General features: G+C 48.6%; 1 protein-coding gene across 1 annotated transcript in view; it reads left to right on the top strand.

Annotated features, from left to right (window-relative positions):
- The window catches only part of LOC144168568 (sodium- and chloride-dependent glycine transporter 2-like), a 50,672-nt gene extending 24,572 nt beyond the window's left edge, over nt 1-26,100 (top strand). Inside the window, exons 9-14 of the mRNA XM_077697524.1 lie at nt 4,044-4,156; nt 5,103-5,231; nt 6,049-6,148; nt 16,569-16,669; nt 19,797-19,952; nt 25,715-26,100. Coding sequence (XP_077553650.1) covers nt 4,044-4,156; nt 5,103-5,231; nt 6,049-6,148; nt 16,569-16,669; nt 19,797-19,952; nt 25,715-26,008 — 893 coding nt within the window. The 3' untranslated portion in view covers nt 26,009-26,100. The remainder of the gene's footprint in view (nt 1-4,043; nt 4,157-5,102; nt 5,232-6,048; nt 6,149-16,568; nt 16,670-19,796; nt 19,953-25,714) is intronic.
- The last annotated feature ends 1,522 nt before the right edge of the window (nt 26,101-27,622 follow it).

Genomic DNA, 27,622 nt, shown 5'->3' with positions numbered 1-27,622 from the left:
CTATTGAAAATGTTGTGTTATCTTCTAATTTTTTTTACCTTGCTTTTATTAACCAGCTTTCGAGTTTCGAGCCTCGCGAAAACTTCGTTATAGCCGAAATACCCAGCAGCTCCCGCAGTTTTGGTTTCGTTATAAAAAGAACAAGTGTGATAAAAATCAAGCGTGACCAACCAAAGTTCATATTTACTTCGCTATTGCCGATAATTCGCTATATAAGCGTCCCCTATAACGAAGTTCGACTGGCCCACCATGTCACACTCGTAAAAGCTGGACTCTATAAGAAGGAGTGATTCCTCCAAATCCCCACTGTGCTGGTCTGTAAACAATTGTGACTCGCAGTGTATCACCTATATAGGAGCGCATGCTTTATTTTATGCAGCGAATGTTTCATAGAAAATTTTCACCGAGCCTGTTCGTGGGATGGGAAGCACTGAAAAAAGGTACGAGTCTTTTTAAGGTGTCATGGCAGAGCAAAATGGCGCACGGAGGTTGAGTTTCGAAGGAATGAAGGGCACGCCAAAGAAGTTGTGCGATGAAAGCTTCGAACTCGTTGGCCACTTTGGCTCCGTAGCGACCTGTGCTAAACGCACGCTCTCGGAGGCGTTATAAAGAAGCACCTACAATGGTTGTCCACTGGCCTGTTCACAACAATGATCGCCACCATGTGAAGGCAAAGTTCAAAGCGTGTGCATTCCATATGGTATGTTTCACGAAAACGCGTAGGCTCATTCTCAGGTGCCCTGGAAGAGATCTGCGAAAAAACTGAAGGCGAAATAATGGCGGGGTTCACTAGGTGAAGGGAGGGAGGGGGGGGGTGTGTCATAGTCCAGGACGCGCCATTGCTTGCCCTCTTCACCCAGGTTGGTCAGCTGGGGCTGGTCTTTCCCGTAAAATCTGGAACTCGCTGTGTCACCAAGTTTAGAATTGCAGGGAAGGGTCATGTTGCACGTGATATATACGCGCTGAGTTCACAGAGTGCAGGCGTTATAGAACGGCCATACGCAAGTTTTCTTCCTGGCGTTTGCAGAGCACATGGTGGTGCTTGAATAACTTGGGGCCACCTTCTGGACGCTGGAAGAGGCTAGTCGCCGCAACAGCTTCGCTGGAAATTGGGTTATCAGCTGCCGAGATCGCACAAGAGCGCTGTGATCTTTGTTTCGCTGTCCAGAGTGCCGTCCGACAGCGCTCCATCGAAGTGCCGTCAGACTGAGTTTCTGACGCTATTTTAACTCTTACGTACCTAATTTCACTAAAGGAAACAATATTTCAGATATCTAAAAACCGAATACTAAGCTAAGGAAGCTAAATAACTAACAGCTAAGGAAAGAAAAACAAATCAGGCAGGGTTAGGGGTCAAACTTGTATGCCAGGAAGTTAAGACGTTTGCCCCCTATGCTTTTACCCGCACATACTTAATGCTGCCAGCTGAGCCGTAAGAACATAAATGCTGTCGGATGGCAGTGTCGGATCGCTGTAACGCTGAGCTGGAGAGTTGCGGTGTACGCAACACAGCGTTTTTCTAGCATTCAACCATCTGCATCTGGAAAAAGTTGTTTATAAATCATTGCGAGACATTGCTGATTTCCTGACATAAGCTTGATTTTATTAAAGTTGTGCGATTTTTAGTCGACTGACTGAAGTGCCAAGCACTTTGTCAGGGTGCACGTAAACAACGGCATGGGCATGGTTGGCGTCAGCCAGCACCGCACTCGTTTATCGCCTGTGTCCGTCGCCCTTTCATGCGACAAACTACAACTTTGTTCAGATTGAGAGAAGAAGTTTTTGGTTCTAGCTGGAGAGAACTCAGCTTCATTGCAGCTACGAGAGGCCTCTTTAACAAAAAAAAAAGCAAGAAATAATGAAACATTTTCAAATTTCGCGCTACAGTGGCAGAGTACAGTTAAACATGGATATAACGAAGTTTACAAAAATTCGAAATTTTTCGTTACATGAATGTTTTCGTTACATGCAGGTTTCGAGGTAAAGGTCGCGTGAATGTAGTAGCGACAAAACCAAAGTTCTAGACATCAGCCCCCCTTCAAGGATTTATTTCACACTGAAAAACTGCGGGATTTCCGCCTGCTACTTTCCCACGAGCTTAGTCACTACACGGCTCTCCATAGAATCAAGGTCAATTAACCCGTATTGACAAGCGTAACTTAAGCATCCCTTTTGCTCTTGACACATTTAGGTGCCTCAATGCTTTCAGGGACGAAAGTTATGCCGAAAGAATGCCTTTTCGCGTATTTAATGCTCTTTCCCGCACACAAATTTGGTGAGAGGGTGCGAGCTGGGATACTGTAGAGGGTGGCAACGCTCTTCTTTCTCACCGGGGGAGGCGGCATTTAAAATGGCGAGCTTGTCCTGGAAAGACATGCTTTTCTTTTTTCTGGCAGCAGAAATCATCACCCCCGATCCGATACCACAGATAGCCTTGGAGACACGCGACATCACGCCGACAGGCAGCCCTGGCATTTAACCGACACCGTTAGCACACATGGATACACCCGTTAGTTTACGGTGCGGGCAAAATTCGCTAAATTAGTTAATTTTGACAAACGATTTTCTAGGAAAAGTACAAACAACAATTGATAAACAGCGTAGCGAATTTGTTAGATCATGGTTATCCGTCGCAACGCATTCGTAGCATAAAGGTCGCAAAAACATGGCTTTCAATGGGGCTGGCAATGGGGAATTGAAGAACTTCGCTAAATCCAGGAATTCTTTACATAGAAGTTTCTTACATCCAGGTTCAACTGCATAGGCAGTGACGTAGTCGAGGCCACCTATAAAACATATTTATCACTGAGTTAACTGGGTGTTAACATTCACGTGATACGATCAAACGGAAATATGACCCGCTACAACCGCCCAGTCATATTTCTTGGTGGTGGCTCTATTTGACGGCCACCAACCCCACAAGCGAGTTTCTGTGGCTTCATAGAGACGTCGCCGGAAAGTTGCGCTTCATCTGCTTTCCAAGGCTTTCGATAAAATTGATATCTCTGTTTCAAGAACAAAGCTATCTTTTTTAATGAACCAAACCTGTAATTTGTCCTCGTGGTCCCTTTAAGGCTATCATTGAGCTTCAACGGATGTTCGGAAAGTTGATTTCAATGTTTAAAAAAGAGGTATTTTCAAAGGTCGAAAAGCAGGCTGTTGCGACCAGATATGTAGGTTGAAACAAGATGGATACTGCTCTACGACCGCTGGCCTCACGGGCACAAAAGTCTGGGACACTTCCCTTCATCACAAAAAGTAAGCTTCAGGTACCCGTAGTTATACGATACTGCAGTTATAAAATACACGGATTGCCATATGTCACTCGCCAGAACATTTCAAGTAGACTAAACCGTTCTTTTAGGTCTTCTGTACAGTTTTGTATACTTCTTATAGACAATAGCTGTTGTAGCCTCTTGAATGGCTGAAATCTAAATTGACTCAATAGCTGTTATGGTCTTACATTGAGATTTCGCAATTACAAGAGATTTCGCTTTTTTTTTTTTAGATACGCGCAATATATACCTTAAGAAAGTATAGCCTGGCTTAAAATTATGCGACCCCCCCCTCACTGTGCGGCAACTGTTCAAGGTAATAAGCACTACCAGATTTATCCGCATCGAAGCTCATCGTAAGTTGCGCTGTAGGGCATGTGCAAAAAAGTAAATAAAGTGCCACAGGTCAGCTCCAGCCTAAAATTACACTGGAACAATGTGTTTTCCTTTTAGTTATGGAATGTTTTTCAAACATAAGCTTTCAATTCCCTATTCTTCGTATTTCATAACCGCTTAAAAAACAGTGCAACAAAAGCAATTTGTGATTTTTCAAAAAAACGGGACGAATTGTTTGCCTTGCTGAACGAAGTACCGAGTCCTGTGTGCGGCGACTATCTTTCCCCGAGGTTTCAGTAAGGAAAGAGAAAGCTTTTGGAAGATTCCGTTACTCCGTTTAGGCCCTAGGCCCCCACACGACTGCGCCCTCGCATCATTTGTGCTCGCTCGAGAAATATTGTGCTGAGGCTTCGTCTCTGATGGTGCTTGCAGGATTCGGCCTCGCCTTCATCACCTACCCGCAGGCGGTTTCTCACCTGACCTACCCCAACGCATGGGCGGTAGCCTTCTTCGCGATGCTCTTCTGCCTCGCCATAGGATCGCAGGTGGGGGAGCGACTTGCCTCGCCTTGCAGCAGCGAGCGTTTTTTTTATCGGCACAATGTTTTCTGATCTTCCTAGTTGAAACGAATAGTGTCAGAGCCTAGGGATTTCGCTGGTAGCAAAACCCTTCAACAAAGAAGGGAGGACGACAAGTTGGCAGGGCCAGCTGACGTCCGCACGCTGGCCGAGCAGGCTGCAGCGAGCGGAGCACGTGATGCCCTGAACGAGCCACATCAGAATAGCTAGATAGCGGTGGTAATATGGCTACGTGCGTCCAAAAATCTAGTGCCACATAGCGTTTTCAATGAGCGACGTCAAATGCGCTATAAGCGAAAATTTGTGACTCAGGAAGCAGCTTAAATGAAACACACGGCGCTGGCCCCCAGCGAGAATGAGCAGCAAATCGAACATCGTTGGCCGATGTCGAGGAAATATCATGTTGCGGGGCCACCAACGTGTCTGGCTTCCTCTCAGCTACAGGCTTATCTAGCGGGTGCAAAAGGATTCGCGCCAACGTTGGAGCTGTGGGAGTTGGAGCCCGGACCCAGCCCGCCAACAGGCCCTCTCCCGGGCTCTTGAGTAAGCGTGGTCACGAGGCCTCCTGGACTAAGGAGGCCTGTTACACAACCACTATTCCTCTTTCCCTTTTGCTAAAAAAATGCTCATCAATTAGCTGAGATACCGTCGTGGGTGCTCGTGTACAGAGCAATTTGTCTCCGATTTTAGCAAGCACTGATTATGGTTTTCGATATCATGTTCCTCATTGTTGTACATATTGTTTCCTTTTTATGCCCATCCTTCTGGTCTTTTTCCGTGGCCTGACACTTTCGTACGTTGATTGTTGTCGGCTACGGTCGTGCTCGTCAACAGCTTCTCTCTCGCTTCGCCCCAATTTGTCGGCCATTTGATATGGAAGACGCCTGGTCCCTCCTCTGCCATTGTCCTTCAGATGGCGTACGTGGAAACCCTCCTGACGTCAATGAAGGACGAGTTCCCCTACCTTCAACAGCGCCCAACGATGCTGGCCGCCATCGGCTGCCTGGCCGGCTTCCTCTTCGGCATTCCGTACACAACACAGGTGCTCCCTCCCGCATGCACTCTTCGTATTCAGAGGAGTGAGGGGCAAGGAAACTGCGATGATGCGTGGCATTTGGTTGTCATGTAACCTGGGGAGATATCGGCGTTAGGTCGCCCGCGCTCTTCGTGCTACAGTGTTTTTTTTTTCTGTTCCGCAAAACTACTAGCGCCATATAACGTGCCATTCATGATAGCAAAATTTGAAGTAAAAGCTTGCCTCGCACTGTCGCGACGGTGTCACGCGCAACAACAAAATACAAGGAAAAAAACGTGGTCAGGGCTAAAAAAGCAGCATCTAAGAGAGGATAGATAAAATGGGACCACAACAACACATAAAAATACTTTGCCTCACGCTGTCGCGAGCGCCGCCAAACAAAAACCAAGCACAAAAGAAAAAAAAAACGCCGACAGGAGCTGTCGGCTCGAGCGGCGCCTGACCGTTGCCGCCATTGACTATACACGTCACGCGTATACATTTATGCGCGATTTCTTCTCGCGCGTCCAGCTGGATCGCTGCAACTACCTGAAAATAACGCGTGAGGATTGTACTAATTTGAATGCTACACACTGTATAGCAATTCCCTATAAGGAGTTTTGCCCGAAACTTTTTATTTGCGACGTATACCTTGTCGAACCCCGATCCCGTGAGTGCGTGCGCGCCCGTTAGCCAGCCAAGCTGGTGGCCTTTAAACCCTTCGTCAATTGGCATGCCATGCCAATTGCATTTCATACTGTCTGGAAGCATGACAAACTATTCCTTTAATTTCGCTTAGTAACCGTTTAGCGTCACACAACACGGTATAAACTTTCACTCGCAGGGGGGACTGTACATCCTCAACGCGTTCGACAGCGAAATCGGGGGAAAACTGCTTCGGTGGATCGCCGTCTTGGAGATGGCGTACCTGGCCGCAGGTTACGGTTAGTGCGCTTCCTGGATATCAAATATTTACGCCCTGCTTGTTCCACTTGCCTGTCCAGTTCCGAACGTAAACTTTAGTAATGGCAGACGACTTGTCTACTGTTAATACCATCGGTCTTGGATACTTAAAGGAACATTTAAACTACAAACATAATATTAATAATATGTTATGATATCAAACAAAAACGTGACTACTCGGTTGTGTACCTGTGAACAATATCTTTGTTTTTACTTCTTGAATATTTGCCTGGTATATTCGTTTATAACGCTTGATATTGCAGTATAAATGCACCTCCGTATGGAGCTATATAGAAAGCTCTAGACCCCTTCTGCATTGAGCGCTGGCTACCGGCGGAAACATGCCGGTGCGCCGACACCGAGCAAAGCTCGACACTAGGCAGTGCAAGTTTTTTTTTTAATGGTTGTGGGCGCTAATATGTACGTACACCTCTATCTTCTCTCTCCTCTACTTTTTTTTCCCGTAAAGGTGTCGGCTTTACGACAGATAATTACGGGCCCCTATATCATCTCCCCCAACTCCAACAATCACTTTCTTCTTCTTCTTCTTCTTCTTTTCTTCTTCTTCTTCTTCTTCTTCTTCTCTTTTCTTCTTCTTCTTCTTCTTCTTCTTCTTTTCTTCTTCTTCTTCTTCTTCTTCTTCTTCTTCTTCTTCTTCTTCTTCTTCTTCTTCTTCTTCTTCTTCTTCTTGTTGTTGTTCTTCTTCTTCTTCTTCTTCTTCTTCTTGTTGTTGTTGTTCTTCTTCTTGTTGTTCTTCTTGTTCTTGTTTTTGTTCTTCTTGTTCTTCTTCTTCTTCTTCTTCTTCTTCTTCTTCTTCTTCTTCTTCTTCTTCTTCTTCTTCTTCTTCTTCTTCTTCTTCTTCTTCTTCTCCTCCTCCTCCTCCTCCTGTAAACGTACCTCAAACTGAAGTCCAGCTGCCCCCTGATAATAGATGGTGAGGGCACTTGCTTTTTTGAACTAAACAACAATTTCAGCTGCATCGCCCGTGAGAATACCAACACAAATTTGGCAGACATATGACAACTTGTTAACTCAATTCACTAGCAGCGTCACCTGGCTGCGGCGCCAAGACATGCTTACGATCCATTTCACCCCATTTGTCGTTTCATATACAGTTAACTCTCGCTACATGTAAGCTCAAGAGATCGGAAAAGTACGTTTAGTTTAGCAGGTGTTTCGTTTACAAGAAGATCGGGTTCGGCACTGCTTGAGGGGGAATTTAGCTATTAAGTAAAACGGTGCACTGCAGGCTCAAACTATTGCACTAAATTAAGCAGTGGGTGGTCTTTTTTCAAGGCTACTAGAGAAATTAGACGAAAACATCAAACGTGTAAACAGCCCACTTATTCCACCCGCAAAATACAACTGGGGCTCCAATTTATTGGCTTGTGAACGACTTTACATTTCCTGGTTTTAGCCCTGGCCTCTGCTTTTAACGACACCACCCATCCGCGACAAGCTTCGCAAAAACTGCTCAGAACCTTCTCATTCGAAGGAACTTCACGGCATTCGGACTGCCGATTCCGCCTGCGCAGAGGTCACAGGACGGTAAGGGCCAGTGGTCTATGATCTGACACTGACGCCTTCCTCAGCACGGCAGCAAGCAGAACGTAACTACGCACGAGTGATGACTCCGGACGCAGGGGGCGAGCTTTGTTTCAGGCCCTCAACACAAAACCAACCAACTCCGAGGCACTTGTTCCATTTAAGCGGCTGTTGCGTTAAACCGATTATGCTTTGTCAAGCGCACACACACACTGCGCGCGCGGAGTGACGCGTCCACACGCGGCGAGGGAAGAACGGAATCGAGCGGCGCACTCTGAATCTTACTTTCACCATGCGGTTTTTGCAATGCATTGTCCGGCGCATTCGGTCGCTATGGCTTACATGCATTCGGCCGCTATGGCTGTCCACACACCGCACACTTAGAGTGAGACGTACGTGGTTCAAAGGACCAGGAAGAAATCTGACGGCGGGCGCCGAGCTTCCCTCGCAACGGGCAGCCCTCCCAACGTCTCTGCTTGACGCAACCACGGCCACGACTGCTCTGTGTGCACCTTACCCTGTGCACCTGGCAAGGTTGCTATGACGACCGCTACACAGATGTGACGGACGCAGAACTTGGCGAAACCCTCCGCGACGGCATCCGCCTTTCCACTTCAAGCATATCGGCGGTACTTATTTCTACCATCAGAAGTTCATTCTCCGGACGCCAGTCACTCCACAATCCCGTGCTCTGTGCACACTTCAAGGCCCCTTATTCACGATCTATTGACAGCTGAGCTATAAAAGTATTTTACTTTACGAATGATAAAATTTAGCTGTTTTCCTGTGTAACGTATAAACTTCGTTATGACCAAGGTCTAGCTGTGGATGTTCGTAGCTCAATTACATTGCATGCCGGTGATAATCGACAGTGGCCAATTTTTTATAGGCTCATAATAAAATTAATTTCCTCGTCAGCAAACTAAACAGGCCATAAATCTCTCGCGCCGGCCGGTGCGTTCTGCACCCCGCAGCGTTTCATTGGCCGCATATCGTTATTTGCGTGTTTCTGGGTCTGCTGCAAGATCTCATGTAAACAGGTGTGCCCGCGCGTGCGTGCGTGCGTGCGTGCGCGTGTGTGTGCGTGCGTGCGTGTGTGTGTGTGTGCGTGTGTGCGTGTGTGTGTGTGTGCGCGCGTGCGTGCGTGCGTGCCCGAGCGCCCAGCACAAATTCGTTGCACGGGACGACGCGCCGACAGCGAGGCCGATTCACGCCTCGTCCAAACCAGACCAAACCGCCCGCGGCCGACAGGCCCAAACTTGCACAACCGCAAAGTCGCCTCTCCTTTTGCGCCACGGCGGCTCGGCCGCATCATGCATCGGGTGAACGAGCGGCAACCGACACGCCGCTGCTTGCCAACTCCATCGTCGGATTTCAAACTTCGGCCAGCGAGAGTCCTGATTGGAGCGATTCAAACTTGTTAGGGCCGCAACGAACTTCCGGGCCCGCCCGGAGGCACTTATCGTCGGCATTCTTCGGCGGCCCTTTTCGGAAGCACCGAGTGAAGAGGGGCTGTCGCCTTGGTGCAAGCCATGTAACGCTTTTATTACCTTTGTGCATACTGCATATAAATGTTGCTTCAACTTTTCGTCGGCTCGGAAACTTCATCGCTCTGCTCTGGGCTGCGTCGATAACGGATGGAGCCAGGCAACGTCGCTACACCCACGACTGTGCTCGGATGGCCAGGGACAACAGTGGTGGCTGCGGTGAAAGGGCGCAGTCCCAACAGTGGTGACAGGTTCGGGATGGCTGATTCCCAGCAGTGGTGACAGCGCTGGGAAGGCCAGTCCCAACATTGAATGGCAGCTGCAGGATCGACCGGCAACGGCTACTGCCTAGTGTGGTAAGCGCTGGACGTTTTCTCTCAGTTCACCAGACTTCTCTAGCACAGGTTATGGTAGTTTAGAGAAGGGCTGTATGCTTTGATTGTTTCAAGCCTAGAGAAAGTGAGTTGAAACCAGAGCTAGTGCCGAGGGTGTTAACAAAGCAGCGTAGGGAACTACTTGTGCGTACTTTACTAGTAGCTCGATAGTATAGGAACGGCAAGGGAATTCTAACGTGGGTAAGCAGCAAGACGCTAGTGCAAATGATGGAAGGCCTTAAAGGGACCCCGAAAAGCCTTTTGTAAACGTTACAAAAGGCCTGTATTGTCGCGTAGCACCAATATAGCGATGCAATGCCGTTGGAATTATTGATCTACATTCAGTATTAGCTGCGCCAGAAGCAATTAAACGCACCTCTTCCCCCTTGCCGATTGATTTCTCCTCCCTCTGCTGCTTTCAAAGCAGCTGGAAACACTGGGAATAGCCATGTGACATCGCGACGCTCGACTTCCGTTCTGCGCTAGCTACATTCCTGCGCCTAGGCACGCGTAAATCGCTGCGGACCCGTCTTTGCCTCGGGATCGCGCAGGAAGCAGGAAGAGCAGCCGGAAGCCAATGGCAGTGACTTTGCCGGCGGCTGACCTCGCCGGTGACTGGGCGAATCAGGGGGCGGCTCGCCATTGCATCAGCCGCGATCGCCGTTGCGTCAGCAGCGATCGGTTCGCTGCGGCATCGCGCTCATCGGCTGAGAAAGGCTATCTTCAAAAATTGTTTACAAATTATCCGTACAACGTATGGGTCTCACACTTGGCTCAAAAATCCCCCGTTGTGTGTTCTACCACCTGAATGCATTTGATTGTCACCTTAACAAAGCTTTTCTGGGTCCTTTTAAAGTGAAGGAACGCATCGAAATGTCCGAGGAGCTAGGCCTTGACTTAGGCCATGCGACACGGAGGCCTGCGATCCTTGAGATCATGCGGAAGGATAACGTAACGGTTGAGGAAGTCAATGAGGCCAGGGCTGAAATCAAAGAGCGCCGTGACCGTGAGCGCGAGAATGCCAAAGAAAAAGAACGCCGTCAGCGCGAAGAGGTGGAGTGGCAGAAGTGGAGGCAGGAAGCCAAAATGAAGAAACGAAGGGAAGAAGCCGAAAGGCAGGAACGGAGAGAGCAAGCCGAAAGGGAGCTCGAGTTGATGAGGCGAGAAATGCGGCTCCGGCGGTGCTTCGTGGCGTCCAACGTGACTTCTCCAACGGTTCAGCCGAGCGGCCCGAGAAGTCGGGACCAACGGCCGCCTTACGTTGTTGAGAGGTCAGGGCTGGGAGACGGAGCGCCCCAGGACAAACGCGAAGCTACCGAAATCGTATTCTTGGACAGAGAAACGAGCCAGGAAACGAGAAGGGCGCAGAGACAGAGGAGCGCCTCGAAATAAAGATTTCGAAACGCGCGAACAACGGTACGTTGTCACCGGTCTCCGATCAGCTGTTGCGCGAAAACGAGTTCGAAGTCGAAGCGCTTCCATAAAAGAGATACACTGAGCTCGTAGAGAACGGCGCTAGCAGGGAAAGTACCGCCCTGTCTGAGAGCAAAGGGGTAACGTACTAGCTGAGGCTTCCGATAGAGGGCCGTACGAGTCCGCTAATCGCGTTCATGTGTCGGCCTCGGTTTCAAGCAATCTCGGCAGAATGCTCAAAATCGGGGGAGGCCTTGGAGACGGCTTCCAGCCGCAGCGCGCACAGTGCGCGAGATAGTTTTCCCGAAATAGTGTGAACTGCCTTGCTGGCCAGACGAAGCCGGACGAGCCCCGGAAACAGAAGGTGTTCCTTCGGGTGCGAGGTCTAACTCATGTGAGGTTGTGGCAAAGCCTGTGAGCGGGACACGAAAGTCGCGCGAGCAACGAAGCCTGAGCATCGAGCGGACCGAAAGCTATGGCGGTAGCTTAGTGGAGCTGCCAACGCCCGAAGCGGGTTGCGTCATCCACATCGGCGGGGAAACCCAGCTGGCCCAGCCGCGCGAGGTGAACTCTACATTGTCCCCAGTCCTTGATAGCTGGCATACAGTCACGGTTGTGCACAGCTCTAACTTGCACCCGCATTTTGACCCAGTGGAGCGAAGGCACTCCGTCCGAAAGCGAAAGTTGAGGGCTGTCTGCTTTGAGCGAAAGCGCCTTGAAGCCAGTTCCGCACGAGATTACGGGTGTCGGACCTGCAAAGCTTGTATATGACCGGGGAAAGAGAGAAAGAGAACGCGTTTCAAATAACGAGACGAGCCGGGGGCGAAGAGCTAGTTCTAACGCTGCATTCATTTCCTCGTTCGGAACAGTACATCCCGTCATTTTAAGCTTCGGTCTTAAGAACGCGCCGTATTGCCTCTCGACACTAATGGGTCGTGGGTTTCGTGGCCTGTTTGAGTACGCGCTCCCTTACCTCGACGATGTCGCCATCTTTTTAACACATGGTAGGAGCAAGATTCGTGCGGAGCAGGCTCAAAGAAGCAGGCCAACAGTGAAACCGTCAAAGTGTCACATAGGATGCGCCGAAGTTACGTATCTAGCGCATGTGGTTGTGGTAGTGCGGCCTACGCAGACTGTCGGAAATCAAAGTAGTCGCAGTCGTAAACTATCACCAGCAAACCACTAATTCCGAGATAAGGACGTTTTTTGGGTGTGACTGGATATTATAAGACTTATGTGAAATATTACTCCACACTTGCTAGACCTTTAACTGACGCGCTTAGAAAGACTGAGCCAGTAAAGCTGGAATGCGACACAAAGGAGGACGCTTTTCAAACGCTGAAACGAGCCCTGAGCGAGGAGCCACATCTAATGGGCCCCGACTTTTCAAAGGGTTTCATGATTCAGTGCGATGCGAGCGATCGTGGTATGGGAGCTGTACTATGTCAAGAGGATGCGAACGGCCGGAAACGACCAGTTTTGTACTTAACCCGCAAGCTAAGTTGCAGCGAAGAGGCGTACAGTACATGCGAAAAGGAATGTGGCTGCGTCGTGTGGGCAGTGCAGAAGTTGGCGTGATATGGAGCCGGCTCCCTGTTTGTTGTAGAAACTGATCATTGGCCGCTTACCTGGCTAAATAGCATGTCGTCTAAAAGCAGTCGTTTGCTAAAGTGGAGTATGATACGCCAGCAGCACAAACTTGTCGTTCGCTACAAGAAAGGAAAGTTGAATGCTAACGCAGATGCAATAAGCTGTGTGTTCTAAGTAATGCTGCCTTCGTTGTACCCGTGACTTCTGTTTCGTGTCTTCGTGAACAGCTTTTAGCTTAGCAGGTATATGGAAGGAAAATTATTGCCCTCATTTGCTGCCTCATTATTTCCGCACGGCGTGATTTCTTGTAATCAACCTTAGTTATGATCATTTCGTGTTGTGTTATCTTTTAAGAGTCTTGAATCGCGCATGGGTCAATTGGTGTGAAGGTACAAACTGAGGATAGGCACTTAGCTAGAAGAGTTTATCACGTTTGTTTGGAGTCTGGTGTTCTGACGGAGGACTGAGGGTGCTTGCTTGCGCTGGGTGTTGCTTGTTGTCGGTTGGTTTTTTGCAAGTTGTAGAACGATGGGCGACCGGTGCCGAGAAACGTGATTGGGAGAGCCGGGCGAAGCTGGTTGAAACACCTGGGCAGCACGGCAATGTACCGGTAATCCGGGCCTGGCTGGTGGTATCTGAACGTGGAAAGGAGCGTAGGGGAGCCGCCCTTTTCCTGGAGCTCCGGAGGTGAACCTGGATGAGCCTGGTGAACGAGCCGCTAGGAATCCGAGCCACGTGAAGGCAGCTCGTCCTCCTGGCGCATTGTCTGGCGGCGGGAGTGGTGTTGTGCCAGAGCGCCCAGCCCAAATTCGCTGCACGGGGCGACGCGCGGAGAGCGGGGCCGATTCGCGCCTCGACCAAACCGCCCGCGGCCGACAGGCCCAACCTTGCATCGTCGCAAGTCGCCTCTCCTTTTCCCGTCGTGGCGGCTCGGCCGAATCATACATAGGGCGAACAGCCGGTGGCAGACGCGCAGCGGCATGCCTGGAAAGGGTGCCGCTATGTCGCCCTCCCTTTCCCCGTCGCGGCGGCTCGGCTGACGCAACCGCGTCGCCTCCATTCATCGGATTTCAAATTTCGGCCAGCGAGAGTCCTGATTGAAGCGATTCAACCCCATCGCGGCTGCAACGGAGACCCAGGGGTATAAAACCCGCCCGGAAGCGCAGCGAGTACGGCACTTATCGGTGGCACTTTTCGGAGGCACCGCGTAGAGAGGTGCTGTCGCCTTTGTGCGAGCCATGTAACGCTTTTGTTACACTTGTGCATACTATATATAAATGCTGCTTCAACTTTTCGTCAGCTCGAGAACTTCATCGCTCTGGTCTGGGTTGCGTCGGTATCGGATGGAGCAAGGCAACGTCGCTACACGAATGACTGCGCTCTGATGGCCAGTCACAACAGTGGTGGCTGCGGTGAGAGGGCCCAGTTCCAACAGCGGCGACAGCGTCGGGATGGCTGATTCCCAGCAGTCGTGACAGCGCTGGGAAGACCATAGTCCCAACAGTGGCCTCCAAAGTCCAGTAGCTGCGCGAAGCCGCTGCTCGTGTGGGCCGCTGGCTCAGGCTGCGCAGCTCCTGCAGGTGCGAGCTGCTCATCGCGCATTCCCTCTGCTCCGAAGTAAGGGGAGGGAGAGGAATTGGGTGTTAAGGGCACGTAAAGAGGAGGTGAACCGTGGTGGCACGAACTTGGCAGTCCGGGCAGTTGTCCGCGAAGCGTGAAGGGAAGACGCAGTCGGCACCAGATCCGTGATTTTTCGGCAGAGGGTAGAGCAGAGCGGGTACCTTCGGTGAGTGTGATGGTAGTGAGATACGCTGTGAGTGAAATAGAGGGAAGAGGACGGAGAGTGGCCGTCGTATGGGCCGGACCACCTAACCCTGTACGGAACGCCCTGAAGTGAAGCTCGGGGGCCGCAGCATGTGCTTCTTCGTTCCTGGGGAGTTAGGCATGCCCAGGACTGCTTATAATGGTGATTGTGGGTATGTTGGGAGTGGCTTTGAGGATTTAGAGTGCCGCCGGTGATATTCTCCATAGTATTGATTGATTGATTGTAGGGTTTAACGCGCCGACGCAACGCAGGCGATGAGGCGCGCCGTAGTGGAGGGCTCCGGATTAATTTTGACCACCTGGGGATCTTTAACGTGCGCCGAAATCTCGTACACACGGGCGTTTTTGCTTTTCGCCTCCATCAGAAAAGCGGCCGCCGCGGCCGGGAATCGAACCCGCGACTTCGTGCTCAGCAGCGCAATGCCTTAGCCACTGAGCCACCGCGGCGGGTCTATTCTCCATAGTATCGGCAGCCCTGTTGAGAATCAGTTATTATAGTTAGGTTGGGGGTGGGTGTTTGGTAGCTGCCACAAGGGGAATGGCAGTGGAGAGAGATACGAGAGATGAAGGAAAGTACCTGCGTTGAGAGGGTGCTCGCGTTATCGGCGACTACTAGGGTCTGCCAGGGTTATGGTGGATTTCGAGAGATTTCGATGTAGCGAGCAACCGTGTCGAGAAATACATCTGTTGAAGGTTTTGTACTATTCCTGTAGTTTTTTTTTTAACAAGAAAGTGTTTTACTCCCGGATACAGAAAAGTTTCGGTGACGTCATATTTTTCACGGAAGTGACACCACAACGGAACAAGCGGCCTGTAAAGGGTGCACCCCTGCACACAGAGTATTCATGCGGGGAAGCAACCTTTGGTACTAAAGAACCAAGAAGTGAACCAGAGAATCGTAGGCCGTTTGGACTTAGGAGCGCATGTAAAAACAACTAATGAAGCAGTGCAGAAAGATATGGGCTGGGCGTCGTTTGAAGTTCGAAAAGCCCACAGTAAAATGTGTTTTGAGCGGAGGTTGAGAGCAATGAATCAACGTAGGTGGGCAGCTAAGATTTTTAAGTAGCTATACTTGGAAAGCGTGGACACGCAGTGGTTAAGGAAGACTACAAGGGTAACGATGAAATACCGAAAGAACAGTGGAGAATCCAAAACAGCCAAGGTAACCAAAAAAGAGGCAAGGCAGTTTGAAACGAATAAATGGTGGGAAAAAATGGAAGCTAAAACGTCGTTAGAGATGTACAGGGCTGAGAAACTAGACATCAGAAAGGGAAATTTCTTCGACAATTCCCAGGGCAGTGCTTTGCTTTTTGATGCTAGAGCAGGTTGCTTACGAGCTTTGTGGGGAAGTGTTCACAAAATTCACAGTGTTAGACTACGAGGGCATCAATCCAAATATACATGAGGAAAATATTGGGCTTCCAGAAGCCCTCGGATTTAAGGGTAGCACAAAGGAAGTTAACTTCAAGGCTGTCGAGGCGACGAAAAGAAGATTAGAATGCTTATGGACGAAAAGCAGAGGGGAATATTGACTAGGATAGTTTCCACCTGTAGTAGGAAAAGAAACTATTTGTCCCTAAAAAGTTTTTTGTGCCTGCCCTAAGCAGCGCTAGTACTAAACCAAGAGTATAAAACAGGTATATTAGTCCTTTTTGGTAAGATGGAACATCATCACCCCGCTACAAAGGGGAAGCCCATAGCAATGAGCAATCATCATCAGTACGTGACACTTGGGGTTGTTGGTTTTCAGCTTTTATATTTCAACACGAAAGTGTTTTATGATGGATGCCCCAAGTTTTACTGATGTCATATCTGTCACGGAAATGACGCCAGTATACCTTTGCAGAAGCGACCCGCCAGCAGCACGTCGCTCGCCAAGTACACCCACAAGACAGCCGCCGACCCGCAAATCGCGCACTGCTGCAGCTTTCGCTGCCCATTTCACTTTTGTGTCTTACTGATTCCTATGACAGAGGAAGCAACCAGTTTTTTTTACTTTAACGTTTTATACTTCTGAAACCAATAATAGTTCGGCTTTCAATTTTCTCGACTTATCCGGCAGTTTGTATTACGTGTGTGGCCGTAACCAGACATTACTGTGACTAATTTTAACCTGCTTGCCTGCAAAATTGGCTTCATAAGTGATAAACTAATGGTCGTTCCTCCAGGCATCGAGCGATTCAGCCTGGACGCAGAGTTTATGATGGGCGTGCCTACGGGCTGGCCGGCGAAGATATGCTGGAAGTACGTCTGTACCATCGGGCTCACTGTAAGTTGGAAGTTTTATCGTTTTTAGGTATTTGTTAAGAAAGAGCTTTTTGAAACACTTTTTCATGGCAATGACACGGGCTTATCGTGAAGCTGCCATGAGCTTTGACTTTAAAGGGACTAGAAACAATTCTTGATCGGATACTGCCTTCAGATTCACAATTCTTTAGCAATTAAATGCTAATATGCAAGGCGTAATACGATTAAGTAGCCAACAAAACAAAAACCTGGTGTGGTGTCATATACACACGTAAAACAAACGATAGACGTTCCATCTACCATATTTGCGGAGGAGAGGTAAATCCGGAGTATCAAATAAGAGATCTCAGAGTTTTGTCTCCAAGCTTACCTCTTCAACCTCTCTGAAGACGAAGGCTGTCTTCCTATTTCTATTTAGGCTGACACAGACAGGATGTTCATTTGAGAACACAGGAAGGCAATATCGATGTGCCTAGGCCATTCCATGTTCTTGCCCGAAGCACTGACAAGACCAAACTAGGACACATTCGTCCAGGACACACTCAACGCCTCGTTCAGGAACTGCCATGGGCCGCTCGACGATACATGGTGAAGTAACTTATATGGACACATACCGTGCCAGGAAAATTAGGTTTTCTTATATTGTGTGTGCGCGCTTCTGTGTTTATGTTGTGTATTTATGTATGCTTTTCGCCTTCATATTGTCCCGTGACAATACTGTTTCCGGGAGGGGTGTAATTCCGCCGTTTAATGGTCAATCGCCGGCAGGGTATGTGCCGCCGAATCCGAGCTGAGCTAAAAGGTGAAGAGGTAGACGATCGAGGTTGGCGTTCGGCCATTTTAGATTCCGCCGGTCTCTCCTCACTTTGTGCGGCATTGCACTCTTAAATCACTGTTTCTTTTCATTTTATACGAGACATAATAAACGTCGTGGTTAGTCATTATTTTGTACAAATAAAAGGGCTGACTCTCAATTTAAGGCCTTTCTAGCTTCTTTCAAGCAGCCGTTCCAACTCACACTTTATGTGTTTTCGGGCTTCATTATACAGACTGATCAAAGTCAATTAGACCGGTTTCTTTTTAAAAATAGGCGCTTAGATTTACGCAAAGACAAACTCTGCAGTGAGGTTATGCGCCCATGGGGACACGGAAATAGGAGGTAATTATTGATTTCGGAGGGTTAATGAACAAAAATTGGTTAATTAACTTTTTAGTGGCTACAGTAACCAGGCATGTTTGTTTTGGAAAGTGAGACGCAATTATGTTTCTACGCAGTTTAAATCGACAGAACTCTTCTGGCGCATCCGTAGACCCAGATATGTAATGGCGAAGTTTAACTGCAATTGGCATGATCACGCGAGTAAGAAAGTGAAGACCGGCGCATAGCTCCTCCCTTCTGTGGCGTGCCTACTGTGTGCAGCGTTTAGTTAGACGAAGGGGTGGAGGCTGTGGGAACACGACCTTAGCGCGTTCCCTTTGGTTCGGCTTCGCCACGCCGCTTGCTCCTCGGCGAGGGGGATCTACCTCCTCGCCGTAGGAGTGTCTTTAAGCCGGCGAGCGCGCGCGGGATGCGAGCTGCGGGGGGGAAGTCGGAGCTCGGGAAGCGAGGCGTCAGGACGCGCCTGGCGACCTCCTTCCTTCGAGGATCGGGCAAAAAGGAGGGCGACAATGGCTGCCATCGGTGTCCCAGCGAGGCAAACGCGAACGCGCTGAGGCGGCGCCCCGGCGATGACTGTTGTCGCGGTGAGTCGAACCTCTCGATTCCCTTAAATTGCCCGGGCGAGGAACTAGGAACTAGAGCCTGCATGCTCTTTGGATGTTTGTTATTCAGTAATAAATGTCAATGAGCGAAAACACTTGTCGCTTCCTTTGTTCCGGTGAGCCACGGCCCGCCGCGGCTGGCGCGGCACAGCGCGCAGCCGCGGGGTGGGAGATAGCTTGCTAGCGGGGCGAAACGAGAAGACAAAGACTGGTTAGTCTCTCTCGTCGCCGGTTTTGCTATTGCAGGGAAAAGTAAACCAATCTACTTTAACCCCGCTATTATCCCACAAGGCATAGGCAAAAGTGATAACTGCCACTAATTCATTCTTGGCTTGCGTTATCGCAATCTGCAGTACTAGAAACCGCTATCGAAACACAGTACAAAAGGGTGGAGCTATGCGCCGGTCTTGACTTCTAGCATGCCTAATCATGCGAGCGGCAATTAAACCTCGCAGTTCGATATCTTGGAGTACGGATGCGCTAGAAGAATTCTGCCAAATGAAGCTGCGTATAAACACGATTGAGTCTAACTTTCCAAAACAAACATGTCTGGTTACTGCAGCCACTAAAAAGTTAATTTATCAATTTTAGTTAATTAAGCCCCTGACATCAATCATTAACACCTAATTATGTGTCTCCCTGGGCACATAACCTCACTGTAGAGGTGGTCTTCGCGTAAATGTGAGTGCCTATTTTTTAAAAAACCTGTCGACTCAACTTTGATCATCCTGTATTTCGGTCAGTTACACTTCATTCTGCTACACTCCGCTGCCAACAGAAGAGCGGAGGATGCGCCTTGAGAAATTTCGTTTCCGCGTTCTGGGCTGCGCCTCTTCACGCATCGCAGCTACTGCAAGGCTGCGCGAAATTGTGAGGCTTTACAGTGTCGCAATCCGGCGCGAGCCGCGGCAGAGGCCTCCCTCGCTGCGGAATTCTTTATCTATGAAGGAAATTTAGCGCGCTCAATTTTGTTTGCCAAGTAGAACAGTTGTGAAGTTGTTAGGACTTATCCATAATTTACGATTAATTGATATCGAATTGTCAGTAGTTTGCTTATATTTGTCCTTAGCGGGCAATATTCCCGCTTCTCGAATTTCAAGATGTAGGGACAAACTTCCCAGTATTGACCGAGAACTTGCTCTTGTCGGAGTGATTCCTCTTACGTTGATCTCTAAATGAAAACTGTCTGTTGCCTCGTCAATTAGATGCTGTAGCTCGGCGTATTGGTAGCCTGCTTTCAAGCTGAGCTAAAAAAATTCCTGCTTGACTTCAAGTATAAAGTGTTTTGCTCCGACAGGTCGCTAACTTCCTTCTGAAATGACATTTTATTCGCAACGAGCACTTCGTGTCCTGTGAGTAAGGTGCCTTGTGACTGCTTTCGCCTGCAGGTGATCTGTGTCGCCAGCGTTATCCAGACAGAGCCGCTTACGCTCGGAGACTACAAGTATCCGCAGTGGGTGGAGTTTACTGGAGTGGCGCTCGTGTACATCCCGGTACTGGTCATGGTGGCGGGTGGCATCAAGCACTTCGTCAACTGCAACATGGTGAGTGGTGCGCACGAACTAACTGATGTCTCCTAGGACTTTTTTAGGCGTGGAGTCAAGTCAGAATCTATTACCAAAGTCCCGCCCGCCCCTTTATGGATGCTTAGAGGACGACAGTACGGAGATATGGTTTACGTATGTATTGCAGCATTTAGGCTTACGTGGCCTTATATTATTGTGTTTCATACATGGATGGTTCAAGTATACTGCGACCGATATCCATGCTCTCATTGAGCTGAAAACAGCGTAATTAACGACGCGAAGCTCAATGTTGGTCAGTTGGTCCACTGGCCACAAAATGCTAGCTAAATTAAAACGAATTTAAAACAAGGAAGCACAGGATAATCATTAATAACGAAGCGGCGTTCCCAAGCTCGAGCGCTGCCACTTGCATTTATCTCAGTGAAACCGCTTTTTTTTACGCAAGTGGGACATCTGTCAGATCAGCGTGACCATGTCCGAAGCCTCCCGTATAGTGTCAAGTTTGCTTCTAACTCGTTTGCGCTAACGTTGATACGCAGCTGAGTAACGGGGTGGCGCGGGGATGTTGTGCCCCCATGTTAGGCCTAAGGCCGGCAGCCGGCACCTGCAGCTCTACGGGCAATGGGAATGACTTTGCTTGGCATGTTGTAAGGCTCAACTGAAGAGGCCCCTAACCTCAGTCCCTAACGTAGGACGTTATGCCTTACATCACGCTTTCAGGCCTAACCCCGTCGATTGCTATCCATTGGCAGAAATACATCTTGTGCTCCTCGTACTTCAAGCTGCTGGTACCGGATGACGTCGTAAGACATCAAAGTGAAACTTTAGGCCTAAGATCTGGCACATACACGACTGTTGCTGCTGTTATTGCACCAAAGTTGTACATACCCACAGAGTTGCACAATGCCGTATTGTGGAGTAGTGGACAGGGCTTTATAAACGGCAACGTGTGCTGCTGCAGCGCGCGTTGCTACAGGCGCTGCTGGAGAATCAATCAATCAATCGATCAATCAATCAATAAATAAATAAATAAATAAATAAATAAATAAATAAATAAATAAATAAATAAATAAATAAATAAATAAATCGATCGATCGATCGATTAATGAATCAACCAAGCAGCCTATCTGCCTGCCTACCTGCCTGCCTGCCGTTCCGTTCGGTTTCGTCCCTTCATTCCATTCCGTTCCATTCCGTCGTTCCATTCCCTTTGTCCGTCCATCCGTCAGAGTCTGGACACATGACATGAAATCTGCGCCCAGTCTCTGAATTATGTGTACCTATCCCGAAGCTCAGCTAAGAAGCGTTTTAACCCTTTCAGTCCTGATTTTTTTATTTCAAGCAAAGCAAAGCTTTCTGTGTGTTTTCTTAAATATTAGTGTCCCATAAGACCACAAACCAAATTACAGCTGGTAGTATTAGCAATAACGGCTTATTAATGAGGCAGTTAAGGCATCTGGCAGTTAAACATTTTATGTTGTCCAGAAACGTATGTTTTGCATGTTCTCCTAAACCTTATCAGGACGTGAGCCTACAAACAAGAAATGAGCTTCATAGTGCCCGTATTTATAGATTTGCAAGCTTGGGAATAAAACCACGACCTCCGTTTTTTGTTCTTTCTTTTTTTTTTCCTAAATGTCGAGATTTTGTTCCCACCGGAGCTTGTTGTTCTTTGTAGCATTCAGCTCCGCTAAAATGCTACAAGGCTGATGTCTATCGCAATAGGCATCATTGAAGAACAATTCCCCAGAAAACTAGCAGTTTTGCTTATTCTCTATGCGCTGGAGGACCTTTTATGTGATAGCACCAATTTTTGAGGTGGTGGCGAACGCTGCTTTCGCACCATTTTCCGTGGTTGGCACCACCAAATTATCTCATCAAAGCCTTTGTAAAACATTACACGGGCTGTGGATGATCCTGGTTCACTAAGTGATACAGCACCAACAGTTTTCTTTGCCGGGGCTTCCTGCATCAGTTCCTTCTGTGATGCAAATAAACAAACTGTACTTTGAATGTGATTGAAGAGTACTCCAAGATGTATTTTGTCCAGTTTATGAGGGTGAAATTTTTTTATTTTTCACTTGTTGATTGATTGATTGATTGATTGATTGCTTGATTGATTGATTGATTGATTGATTGATTGATTGATTGATTGATTGATTGATTGATTGATTGATTGATTGATTGATTGATTGATATAGGGGTTTACCGCGCCAACGGTACACAGGTGATGAGGCATGCCGTAGGGGACGGTTTCGGAATACTTTTGACCACTTGGGAATCTTTAAAGGGACACTGAAGTGAATTTTTTAAGCTCCCGCTTTTGCTGGCACTGCCGAGCCCGGCTCAAATTAACCCACTTTTCATCGTTTATCCGGTTTATAAGTCGCTAATTATTTCACAAAGCCCGAAAGAAGAAAAACTACCACGCATGGTCTGCGGCGCACGCACCAACTAAAGGTTGTGACGTCAAGAGGAGGTGCACCGTGATTGGACGATGTCCTAGATAGGCATTCGAACAAGTTTCAGTTTCGGTTCTGTAAAACAACCGCCTTCACATCCAACGTTATCATTGGATGGGGATTCTCGATATCTTAATAATCGTCATACTGCGCTTCTGCCATGTTGTCGGCTGTAAAATGCTTAAGTTAAGCCTCCCAGGACGGCTTGGAATCGTACAAATCCCTAGCCGAGGCCTACGCAGTGGATGAACGCCCTCCGCGCCACCGCAGGCGGTCAAATGCCATGCGCTTTTTCCTCATCTTTGGAGCTTTCCTCAATCATGCCTGTATCGTAAAAATTGGCCGCGTATCTGCTCCTTTCGTTGCAAATGCCGTCAAAAGACGATAGTCTTTATCGGCTTTTGCAAAGTAAATGCTTCCCTTCGCTTTCCCTGTCACCTCTCATGTTGTTCCTCTTGCGTCGCGCTCCTCCCAAGGTAAAGACGCCAAAGGTTTGCTTAAATCATTTTAAATTTCCCGCGTTCCACTGCTCCACACCGGGTGTCTCGATGCGAACGCTGCCGTACGGCGAAGACGCGCGTTATTCGAGGCGCCCTACTTCAACGTTTATGGAACCGCGTTTCCCTACGCCACGTGCGTTGCAAGCAGAACGTGGAACTTATCTAGTGGGACCTTGCGTAACTTTTGCCGGTTGATTTCTTAAAATGGCGCCAGAAGCTATAGTGGCGCGGGCGACAGCAGGCGACAGCCGAGTGAATTCTTTTTCTGCAGTTGATGAAGTAATTAATTTCGCAAAAGTCAAGCATGTTTGATTTTTTTATAAAGTAACACTGCAAATATCACTTCTGTATTGATTTGTTGTCTCATATTTGCGTAATGTCTTGTTCTTCTTCAACAATTTTGACAAATATGAACATTACACCGGACTTAGACGGGTAGATTTAGCTGTGACTATGTAAGACTATTTCGCAGGCGTTGTTTTGCTTTGGCCGGGTGGCTGAATCGAGTCACAGACAGACAGACGGACAGACAGACAGACATACAGACAGACCTAAATTACTGGGTTTAAGTAGCCCAAGAAAGACTATCGTCTTTAATAAGCGTGTTCGCACCTGGCCAAGGGTCTCCTGATTCTGGCCTGTGCCCACTGCCCGCAAGCAGTCGGTGCTTATGGCAACAGAACACCAACGAGAACTCGCTAGAGCGTCAGTGTCAGTGTGCGCGGGTTCTGCGGACTCGTTCGTGGAGCAGTGAACGTTACGGCCCAAAGATGGTGAACTCAGTATAGAAAACATCGGCCGAAAACGAAAAGGTCATCTTACAAAAAAAAAATGTACACACGGGGATTCGAACTTTTGACTTGCAAAATAACATACTAGCACTCCAGACAAGTAGGCCGCGGGCCAGCGCGGCGAATGTTGGAAATATGAGGTATACAATATATAAACAGTTTACACTTTTATTTTGTTTTAGCATTTTAAGCAGCTTAGGTAACTATTTGTTGTATAGCGCTCGTGCAGTAAGCGTCCCCAAATTCCTACAATATCTCACGTTTAGCAATTGCATTTCGTAGACGGAAAAGCGTTCGCAGATGCGTAGTCGGGCTGCTGACCACTGTGCTTGTTCACCCAGCGCAAGAAATTGCTTCCTGCTCCCTAGTTTTACTCTCTACGGTAAAAGTTTCTGTAGATTTTAGATGCGACTGCATCTCATTCACTCGCCTTGTCCCTGCATCCGGCGTCGTCGGCGTTGTTGTCGGCGTCCGCCCCTCCCCCATATCCTCGCCGCGTGAGCTGCGCTCTCCGCCGCTCACCCCCTCTCCTCTCCGATAGAGAACACTCTCTCGCGAGGGGCATTGGATTGGATTCGAATGAATTGGCTTGGCTTGGATTGGATTGGATTGGATTGGAGCGGATTGTATTAAAGTGGATTGTGTTGGATTGTGTTGCGTCATAGCCGCGGCAGCCGCGGCAGCCGCACTGGCGCCGGCGCGTCCCCTGATGCAGCGTTATGCGCGCTATAAAACGCGGTGCCTGCGCCGCTCCTCTCCATCGTTCCAGCGCCGTTCGTCCGCTGTCCAACGCTGCAACGTGAACCCCCTATGCGTTGCATCTGCACAGGTGTTCCCGCGAGGGGAGGTGGGAGTTTTTATTTCCTTTGTACCTCTATTGACTTCGCTGTCTTCTTGCGCTTGTGGAGAGCGACCCGGACTTAAAGCTTGATACATTGTAAAACAAACAAGCTAAAGAAAGGCGCATTCTTCCATTTACAAACATATCGTGGCTTAGTTTCTACTCAGCGAAGGAACTGCGATGACCCTGCGAACTGCAATCGATTGATTGAGCAACGAACTGCGATTGATTGATTGATTGATTGATTGATTGATTGATTGATTGATTGATTGATTGATTGATTGATTGATTGATTGATTGATTGATTGATTGATTGATTGATTGAACACGCCGACGCTACACAGGCGATGAGGGGCACCGTAGTGGAGGGCTTCGGATTACTTTTGACCACTTGGTGATCTTCAACGGGGCCCCAAATCTCGAACACACCAGCGTTTTGGGGGCAAAAATTTGAAAATACTACAACTATTCGGGATGACTGCGGTGTGTCGATTCATATGTATAGGTTGCCTCAGTGAGTGCATCCGCGGGTTTGGCGGAGGTGCGCGTTAGAATCCGTAGTCGCGCATCAGCAATAAAGATTGCAGGGAAGTCTGGGAATTTGTGCTCGATCGTCACGCTAAGTTCCTTAGGGAAAATTTCCAGAGCTGCCAGCTGTATGACTTGAGCGACAACATTCTGAACTGTATGCAGCACTACAGTACGAATAAAATGCATTGTCACTCTTACGCAGCGGGAGCTAGATGATGTGGGCGAGTCGGAGTAACATTACTTGCAGAAAACACACCGCATTAACAGGGCAAAAGAAAACACACAAGTACAATGGATGGGCGCTAACTTCCGACTGAATTTTACTTGAAGAAACAAAGGTCTTTATACACTGGAAACGAATAGAACCATAGTGACAATAACTTAACTATTGACATTCTCCCTTAGAATGCGGGAAGCAGCTACGTCGGTGATATCGCCAGTGTCAAATGCGCTCGTTGACGTGTACAGCCCCACCTTAATTCCTTGCTTATCTTCCGTTTAATGGCTATGTCCACAGCGACGATTTTCGCGGGATAGTCCTACTATTTCCCCGAGGCATTAGGCTTAATACTTCGTGGCATACAGATACCGCCGCAATCGATATGCTTGTGGCAATAACCTCGACGCATCTGCATCCTGCCATTTCTTCCGGCAGAATTGCTCCGAGGCGGTTAAGCCCAGCCCTGAATGGGGTCCCAAGGAACTGCCCAACTTGATTCGCTACCGGCTGTTCCTGTTCGAACGCGGCATCGTGCCCCCCGGGATGACGGAGGCTGACCACGAGCACGTCAAGGAGGCCGCGCTTGCGATGGGCCGGGATCCGGACCCTCACGGCCACGGCAGCGCCGCCGCCGGAGACGCGGATAACAAGGACCCGATTCCGCCGGCCCACCACAGCGGCGGGCCGCTGCTAGCAGAAGGCCCCGAACACCACGCCGCCGAGGCCTAGGTGTCTCGACACATGCCCTTCGGATCAATGGGGCGGCCTGCGCGTAGAGAAAAAAGATAGCTGAATAAAGACCATCTATATTTTTGGCAAGATTAAACTCGGTGTTTCATGCGTAAGGTGTACGTCCAACGGTTTTTCAAACTTGTGCTCAGTTTCTGCAATTTGCCTCTACAGCTGCGTTTTGGCTTTTGATAACTTGTGGGTCTGATGGTAAAATGAAGTAATGTTCACGTTGTTTTCTGGAGAATTGTGTTTCTCAATCGGCAATTCAAGGATGAGGTTATGGGGAAAAGAATAACAGATCCTTTATGTCGGTTGAGAACGCCTGGCAGCTCTCGACAGCGTTACTTGTGGAACTTGTGGCTGCGGCACATAACATCGGCGACCTTTTGTTGAATGTGCAGAAGGGGTAGTCTACCGAATTCCCTTAACGTGCGGAAAAGTACGTTGGCGAAACTGGGAGATGCGTCAACGGTATGCCGAGGGAGCATATGCAAATAATGTAAAAAATGCGTGACAGACGAAAGATACGGAGGGCTTCCTGGTAAGCCATTGTTCGGATTGCAGGGACTGTATGCCAGAATTACAACACACTTCCATCAATAGAAAGTGCAAATCGCGGCTCTCACGTGAAATTATCGAATCATAAGGGATCCTAACGCTTGGTGAGACATGCGTCAGCATGGCCTCTATCACCCTGTCTGAGAAAGAACGAAATTTTCCACTTATGCGCAGACAAACCGTAGGTTCGACGGCTGTATATATTGTCTCTCTTTTAAAATAAAACCAGTTGATAGTTGAAAGCAGTCCCTGTCGTGTACCTCTCTCTGTCCTTGTCTCTTTTTTGCGCTGTTTTGCCTAGATTATGTACCGACACGCCCAGTTTTCCACGGTAATTAAAATCGTTGCTCTGACGGCTAGTATGTATTTTGCTATAGCCATTGTTGTGACTTCCTCTTTGCAGCAGACGACGCTAACCATCATCATTTCATTACGCTTGTCACGAGCTGCCGCATGCTCATGTGGCTGCGCCGGCTCGCGCCACTTCTTCTAGTTTCCATTAAAGCCTCATCGCATCACGACGTGTCGCTCCGCTTTCTGAGCATCGCGCCGCAGCTGGAGGACCTAGAGGTCCAACAGCCATTACGGATGTGCGCGTCACTTTGAATACGCCTCATTGGCAAGTCTGACCACCGTCATCGTTCCGTTCGCAATGTTGCGGAATCTTACAACAGATTATGCGATTTCAAACTGAAGTGTAATTGAACGTTTGAAGCATGAGACAGTGCTCTTTCCGGAAGGCGCTATTTAATTTGTCGACGGCAACTTTCTTCCTCCCGAATCATGCAGCAGAGTAGCGAGTTAGATTAGGCAGTAAACGTGCGTCTCGAAGCCATGAAAGAGACAAAACAAACGGAGAACACGCGCAAAGCATATGCGCTGAGAAAATGGGATAGTGCGGGATCGGCTTGCCTTTCTGCATGTGTCATCTGCCTTTTTAGTACCGTTTTTTCTTCCCGAGTAAATATATAGCGGCTGCAAACACCGGGGACACAGTTTCCAGCAAAAGGGAGAAGTGAGGCCCGTACGATAACCGTGTTATGTGCTATATCT

This window comes from Haemaphysalis longicornis, unplaced genomic scaffold (assembly GCF_048455015.1).
Source record: "Haemaphysalis longicornis isolate Haplotype H1 unplaced genomic scaffold, Haemaphysalis longicornis Haplotype H1 scaffold_2, whole genome shotgun sequence".
In the NCBI taxonomy this organism is placed as follows: Eukaryota; Metazoa; Arthropoda; class Arachnida; order Ixodida; family Ixodidae; genus Haemaphysalis; species Haemaphysalis longicornis.
The sequence above is the reverse complement of the archived record's forward strand: the minus strand, read 5'-3'. Positions and strand labels throughout refer to the sequence as shown.